This window comes from Nelumbo nucifera, chromosome 2 (genome assembly GCF_055504915.1).
Source record: "Nelumbo nucifera cultivar China Antique chromosome 2, China Antique-T2T, whole genome shotgun sequence".
NCBI classification, from domain to species: Eukaryota; Viridiplantae; Streptophyta; class Magnoliopsida; order Proteales; family Nelumbonaceae; genus Nelumbo; species Nelumbo nucifera.
In genome coordinates this window covers 102,910,934-102,918,805 of record NC_142650.1, presented here as the reverse complement: position 1 = coordinate 102,918,805, position 7,872 = coordinate 102,910,934, and the positions used below count along the sequence as shown (strand labels likewise).

The window sequence follows — 7,872 nt, the reverse complement described above, 5'->3', positions numbered from 1 at the left end:
GGATAACTTTACATTGCAAAAAAGCTCATTTTGCATTGTCTTAGTCACCAAATAAGTATTTTTTTACTCCTTGCCCTCACGGCAAGTGGTAATATCAAGAATTAAAACATTGATATGATACATTTTCTATTAAAATAAATGAGTATCAATTTGTATTGAAACACTAATACCCGGTAGTTACTGTTATCAATATTTTGATCCTTGAATTGAATTAACCAACGTGTTGGGTTTTAGGAGGTTATTGTAAAACCCGCAACAGATTCACAATCCAAACCCTTTATGAACATGAAAATGCAAAATCCTCCTTGTATTTGAATGTGGATCAGGTTGGGTTCAGAACCCGCATCTAATAAAGTTAATAAAATTATTAAAAATAACTTAAGTGATGTTTGACATCGACGTTGATTTCCTGAAAACCATAACCATGTCCGAGCCACGTCAGTGCTAGAGGAATTCATGCTCAAATTTTTGTTTGGTTGACTAATTTTGGTGATTTTCAGGAAATTGGCCAGAAATAGATTCTTGAAATCAGCTCTTAAGGAATCACCTTTTTTTGTGATTCTGATTCCCAACTGATTCCGATTTTTTAGGATGACATGGTTCCAGACGTGGCATTGAATAATAATTCCAGTGTGAAGACGTTTTCTAAAGAAAAATGGTTTATTTGACAGAAATAATACCAAATAACAAAATCGTAAAAAAAAAATTAGCATTGATGCCAAGCATCACCTTAAATTAATAAAAATTAGTAAGGTTGTTAAATAAAAAACATTAAACAACCAAATAACATGAAAAAACATAAAAAGATTAGTAATTAAAACAACTCCCAACTAATTTAAGAACTAGGATATTTTAATAAATTTAATGTACGGGTCGAGGAGAGTCATTAACCAAAACCGACCGGTACAGATTGAAAAAATCCCAAAACTTATCGGGTGGAAATTTAGCCTGTTTTTTCCCTTGACCATCTCTCCACGTGGCAAGTTAAGAAGGAAATGAACAAATTGATGATGGTTCGAATTAGCCAAATAATCCTTCCACGTGGCAAGAAATGTTTTTGCATAACACATCTCTTTCTTTTTCCCTCATTTACTTTTCCCTTTTTTTGAGCAATGCTAGTAATTAGGGAGCAACAGCCATTGATGCAACTAAAATGGCAGGAGGACAAATCATGGGGTTTTGACATTTTATGCAAATACATAGGTTCCCTTTCACTTGCCGTGCAAATCCAACTCTTTGCACCGGTGGAAATGCTTGAGAGGGCAAGAAGACAATTAATCGGATGTACCTTTTGTACACGGTAAAACATATATCACAGACACTGACACACAACCAGAGCCATGAGTTGATGAGACAAAGCAACGCGGAAGTAAAGGTCAGATTTCAGAACATAAAAGACAAAACAGCAACCTGTGATAGGTCTTCCTCCCTATAAGAATTAAAGTAATGAATAGAAGCTTCCATGAGGATGATGGGTGCAAATCGGGTTAGATTGAAGTCAACCCAAAACCAACCCGAGTTGTTCTCCACCCTAACCCTAACTTAATCCATCAAATCGAGCTTGAGTTAGCCTTACTCCTTTACTTCCTTTGTGTTGGTTTATAAAAAAGAATGTCATTCTCGCTTCTTAGGCTTAGGATTGGCTGACTAACCCAACCAGAAGTTAAACACCAGGTTCTATTTTACAACCCTAATCCTACCTCAACTCATCTCAATCCCAACTTTTTTTTTTCCAATTTTTTGAGATTGGATTTGGGCTAATACGCTACAAGTTGCACCATTTGAGGGCTTCTTTTTTTTTTTGCAAATAATCCAATATTTTAAGGTTGAATTTGGGACTATGAGCTAACCCACAAAGGTTGCACCCTTTTTCTGGGTTATTATTATTATTATTATTATTATTATTATTATTATTATTATTATTATTATTATTATTATTATTATTATTATTATTATATAATAAGGATTATACTAGCATGTGAAAATAATAGGGTAGTGTATAACCCTGGCCTCTCATTTTATGGGAGTGTGGTTATCAAGTAGGACCCGGGGTCACAAGTGGCATAAATGCCATACCAATATAAGATGGGGTGTGAATTCATATAGTATAAATCCATTCATTACGGTAAATAAAAGGGGAAAAGTTGGTTAACGAGTATCTTTTTTCTATTTATCAAATTTATGGTGTTCTTTTTACAATAAATATTAAGCCCTATGGTAAAGTTATCTTAATTTATTTGGGTAAAACTTACCCATTCATCTCCGGAATGGGTAAATAACTTTTCCACCAGGAAAAATTGTATAAAACATAATAAAACAAATTTGTCCATATTAACATTGATTTTTTATGGGTAAAAAAAATTATTATAACACTTTCCTGGAAGTCAAAAGAGTATGGATAAGTAAATTTACACGGATAATAATTACCCAGAAAACATTTAACTACGCAAGTGACAAATTTATAAACAAACGGCCAAAGTCTTCAGTTTTCTCCACACAATAGGATTTGCCTTGTAATAATCCAGTTTTTTTTTTTTAGATTGGGTTTGGGCTAAACTGCCACAAATTGCATCAATTTTTGGGTTCTTTTGTATATAATCCAATTTTTTGAGGTTGGGCTTGGACTAATTTGCCACAATTTACGCTTTTTTATTTATTTATTTTTTGCTCAATTTGAATAGAGTACAAATGCAAATATATACAATACAAAACCTTGTATTTTATATTATATTTTATGTATTTGCATTTCACATATTTGTATTTATACTCCTAACCTTTGTTAATAATCCAATTTTCCGAGGTTGGGTTTCCACATATGATGATTAAATATGGAGTAGGTCCAAACCCGATTAATATCAACCCTTAAATGGGAAATTGGGAACTTAGTATTTTGGTGGATGGGTCGCTTTAGAATTCTCGACCCAAACAGCGAGACCGTTGGGAATGAGGCCCGTAATAAATGAATAGGTAGGGAAGGAGGAATTGACGACATGACACTTCAAATTCACACAGTCACACCAAAGCCATAGCCCGTGGATGGAGATTTATTGGAGAAGCTTATTCCTTCCTTCCCCCTTCAAATGGACAACACTGAAAAGACTTCGGCAGAAAAAAAAAAATTAAGAAATTCTGGGAGTCAGCTCCGTGTGTTGATTTAAAACTGGATTAAAACAGCCGTCGTGTCCGGGAGAGGAACGAGGATGGCCGCCTCCGCCTGGCCGGGTGTTGTTTAATTACCAAACTATCCTTATATTCTGTGGATAAGCATTTTGTACTTTTCTTGGTTCATCACGTCTCAAAACATGCCCCACCCTATTGACCATTGAATTGACTAATGATGGTTAGACGAAGGAGTACAAATATAAATATATAGAGCGTAAAACTTTATATTTTGTATTATTTTATATGTATTTGTATAGTATATATTTGTATTTATATTTCTTCCAAATTATGTATTAATTTTTTATTTACACCAATGTATGATATATATGAGCATTTGGGATGCAACTTTTGTGGGTTAAGGTTTGAATTTTGTAAAAAATTCAATAGATTCAACCCGAACTGGAGTTTGAAATAGTATAAATTGTTAAATGGGATTAACCCGACTTGTACACTTAGCATTCATTGGATGGTTCACGTGTACATATCCTTTTCACTATTTAATTCTAATCGTATGGTCATCATCAAATAGAGACATTATGACTGGAATGGGGATCCATCGTATAACTATCATATCATGTTTTCGTTGTGAAAGCAAGAAATATGTATGTTATAAGAAAAGGGAGGATGACGGTTCAGCCTAGGGTTAGAATTTATAGACTCAAAGTACTGTTGGGATAGATGTCAGTTCGAAATTGATGCCAATTCACAGGAGAAAGTTAATGCATAGAATGTAAATTATTGACATTTTGAATATTTATAACTCTGCAGTGAAAATCAGAAATCTACATTGGACTTATCCATACTTTTTCAATAAAAAAACAATGCCATTTTTCTAGCTATTGAGAAATGAATAGTTGTTAAAAGTAGCATAGAGAACACTGATTATATTTGTGAACCACATGAGAAATGGTCATGAGGTGTCCCTTTGAATACGGGAGTGCAGGATGAAATCCTTATAATTGTAGTCTCTCCATATTAAGGTTAGTGACCTTGTGTGTATCTTATTCTATTTATTTCTAATTGTACTGTTATCATCAAATAAAGATATTATGACAAGAGACATATTGATGTATGAGACACATCATATTATTATCAGGCCATTGCCTATGCGTAAGCTAGGGGAAAAAAAAAAAAAAAACTGTGTTAAAAAAGAAGGCCATTTTACGAGCATAGGAGCCATGGATCGTCAGTTAGCAATAGCATACCAATGTTTTAAAAACTAATCCAAATGTGTCAGACCTTTCAATGTCAGCATTTTTTATATATATATATATATATATATATATATATATATATATCTAAATATATATTGATGTGTGCAAATATATATTTTATCAATAAATAGTATGCAATTATGTTATCAAAGGGGTTAATGGTTGATTCGCTCGAATCATATAATTTTTGACAAAATCAACATTTTTTTACTGAATGATAGGTTTTAACAGAACCAAACCCAAAATCAAGGTCAGGTAACTGTTCAAATGGTTAATTAAACAAGTCAACGGTGGGTTAAAAATACTCTAACATACAAATAGCATAGAGAACATTAGTTATTTTTGTTAAGAAGATGAAAATGGTCACTAGGTATCCCCTGAATATGGTGGTGCCAGATCTGACCCATATAACTGCAGGCTCTCTATAGCAAGTTTAGTGGGACCTCACATGTACCCAGCTCTATCTAGTATCTCCACTCTATAATCCCCCTATATTGTGCAATATGTAATACAAAGAAATGAATATTCAATTTTTTTTTTTTTTTCTATTTCATGTTGGTTTGGTGGTGACTTGTGATAACAGAGGCCCAACCCTTTTGCATTTCCTAAATTAATCTCCGATGCAGATGTGAGTAGAGTGAGAAAATCCAAACTGCTACAAAAAATTGGTTGGTAAACTAACAAAAAGAGTTGGTTGTTTCAAACATCAACCTCAATTGTGGTAGGAAGGATGTGGAAGCCAAACCATCCAACTGATTGTTGAAGTTATGAGATACCGCTTGGTTTGAAAATAGGAGATCAAATCAGTCCCCAAAAGATTGTCCCCCACAATATTCCACAGTATATTCCCGTCATATATTGGGAATATCTCCGGATGATAATATCAGAAATGATGATGTTTTCAATACACAGTAGGAATGTACTATTCATCATCGAGAGATGTTTCGAATACATGGTAGAAATGTGTTATGAGACATTGTGAGGGACAATCTTGTTGGGGATGATTTAACCCCAAATGAATCATTGATTGGAGGGGACAAATTGCCTCACTTAATAAAGACTTTTTATATGTAAAATGGTTATTGATTTGTTTATCTAAGAAATAAAAGAACATGAATAACATTTACCTAGGTAAATAACTTCTTAAAAAACAAACAGGACTATGCATTAATTAAATAACAGACTATGGAGTTTATGATAACGTCCCACACCAATGATAAATAACTTCTTAAAGATGATAAAAACAAACAGGACTTAAATGCAATAAAAAGTTACTTCTCAAAAATGACATCAACTTATTGCCACACGCGTTTTCCATGAAACGCAATCTGGTATTCTGGTTGGATTTTTTATCAAGTAAATTGGAAGCTTTTGTTTCCCAACACCCAATTCTTTTTAATGTTTCCCCCAAATGGTTGAGGGCTCTATGTATGTTATGAAAGGTTGAATGGTTGACTGACGTGGAGTTTCATTATTGGTTATATAGCCCGAACGACAGCCTATCTGGTCATGCGTTGTTTCAGGGCATCGTTTTGACATGAAGAGTGCATGTCAAAAACAAAAAGTTTGACATGAAGGGTATTTTCGTCAATAAGAATGGAATTGTATGTCCAAACTACAGAAGGGTGAATTCTAGAGGTCATTGGTCAACCGTGGGAATGAGGTAATATCATCCTTGTTCTTCAAGCCACCACTTGATTTCACTTCAAAACTTCAAACTTCAAACCCCTCCAGTAGAAGCCTCTAGACACCACCCAAGAAGACTCTGCCCCCCAACCTCGTCCCTTTAAAACCCCCTCTCCTTCCCCCTTCCCTTTCCTTGTCTCTCAACCTCATTACTTCAAATTCCTAGGCAACCCACCTCAGCCCTTCTCTCTCTCTCTCTCTCTCCCTCCAAGGACACAGACAGGAAGCCAGAAGAGACGAAAGCAAAAAGAGGCAGAAGGAACACATGGGCACTTTGGTCGGACATGTAGCACCGGGCTTTGGCTTCCTTGTCATTGGATTGTGGCACCTCTTCAACCACATCAAGCTCCATGCTCTCCACCCCAACAACTACTCATCCAGCCCCTGGTTCCCCACCTCGAGAATGAGGTATTTAGAGCTCTACTTAATCATGGGAGGGAGCTGCGCCTCCATAGCCATGGAACTCTTCATCGGCCCGGACAGGCACCAACCGTTCGACCCAGATGGAAGCATCCCCTCCAACCACCTCCACAACTTCGAGCACGCTTCCATATCTCTGTGCTTCCTCATGTACGCAGCCTTCGCGATCCTCTTCGATCGGATTCGACCGAAAGCCCACTACGGCATCACCCAATTGCTGGCAGCACTCGCCTTCGCCCAGCAGCTTCTCCTCTTCCACCTCCACTCCGCCGACCACATGGGTATGGAAGGCCAATACCACCTGCTTCTGCAGATTGTGGTTCTCGTGTCTCTCATCACCACCCTCATGGGAATTAACCTCCAAAAGAGCTTACTGGTGAGCTTCGTTCGGTCCCTCAGTATTTTCTTCCAAGGTGTCTGGTTTATTGTCATGGGGTTTGTGCTCTGGACCCCGGCCTTGATACCAAAAGGATGTTTCATGAACGATGAAGATGGGCACTTCGTTGTGAGGTGCCAGGGCGATCACGCCCAACACCGAGCCAAGGCGCTGGTTAACCTCCAGTTCAGCTGGTTCTTGGCCGCGGCTGCCGCTTTTGGTGTTTTCTTTTATCTAGCTTTGGTTAAGATTTACGGCGAGAAGGTGGAGTATTTTTCACTCGGGAAGATGGAAGAAGAAGAAGATGATGATGATGACGACCTGGAGTCGCAGCAGAAGAGCAACCCAGATGGGTCCAACTCCAAGAGTTTTATTCACATAAACAAGGGATTAACAACCTCCACGGACATGGAAAGGTAAAGAAAGAGAGCTTTGAGAGGGGGACAGAGAGTGGGAGTGATGATCAGTTGATCACAGATTAGGGTCCAGTGATTGGGTATGTGTTTGTTTTCTTCATTTTTATTTATTTGAGTGAGCCCCTGGGAATACCGGGGTTATGGGGGAGTGGGAACAGAGATCAAATAAGAGAAGTACACGGACGGAAGTAGGAGGTGAAGATGGTTTGAAAATTCAAATTGTTTGTTTTGTTTTACCCTTATTTTTTGGTTGTCTGGTCCTTCTGGGGCTAATCTCTTATCTGAGAGGGTGAGCTCCTTGTGTTTGGGTGTACATAAAAAAATGTCCAAGCGTCATATGAATTGTATTTATTTAAACCACCAAGTTGTAAAGATGTCTACTTAATTTGGGCTTTAGCTTTTGTGATCTCTCTCATCTTGCTTGATGGCCGGATGGCAGTCTGGAGCTTGACTTTGAAAGGAAGAGAGTTGGTTAAGTGGGTAGTCCATACGACTTAGGCTGTGGCCCCAGGGGACCCAGCTCTATGGATAAGGAGTATATGTGGACCCAGCTCAATGGGCACAAGGGATTTTGGTGCATTATTGTTTACATAAGATG

General features: G+C 37.1%; 1 protein-coding gene across 1 annotated transcript; it reads left to right on the top strand.

The window, feature by feature from the left end:
* Nucleotides 1-6,184: 6,184 nt before the first annotated feature.
* On the top strand, nt 6,185-7,670 carry LOC104587478 (uncharacterized). Its single transcript, XM_010245106.3, has one exon. The coding sequence runs from the start codon at nt 6,328-6,330 to the stop codon at nt 7,276-7,278; it is 951 nt and encodes a 316-aa protein (XP_010243408.1). The 5' UTR covers nt 6,185-6,327; the 3' UTR covers nt 7,279-7,670.
* The last annotated feature ends 202 nt before the right edge of the window (nt 7,671-7,872 follow it).

Excerpts from the sequence above, each read along its gene's own strand:
- LOC104587478 (XM_010245106.3), top strand. The coding sequence starts at position 6,328 with ATGGGCACTTTGGTCGGACATGTAGCACCGGGCTTTGGCTTCCTTGTC.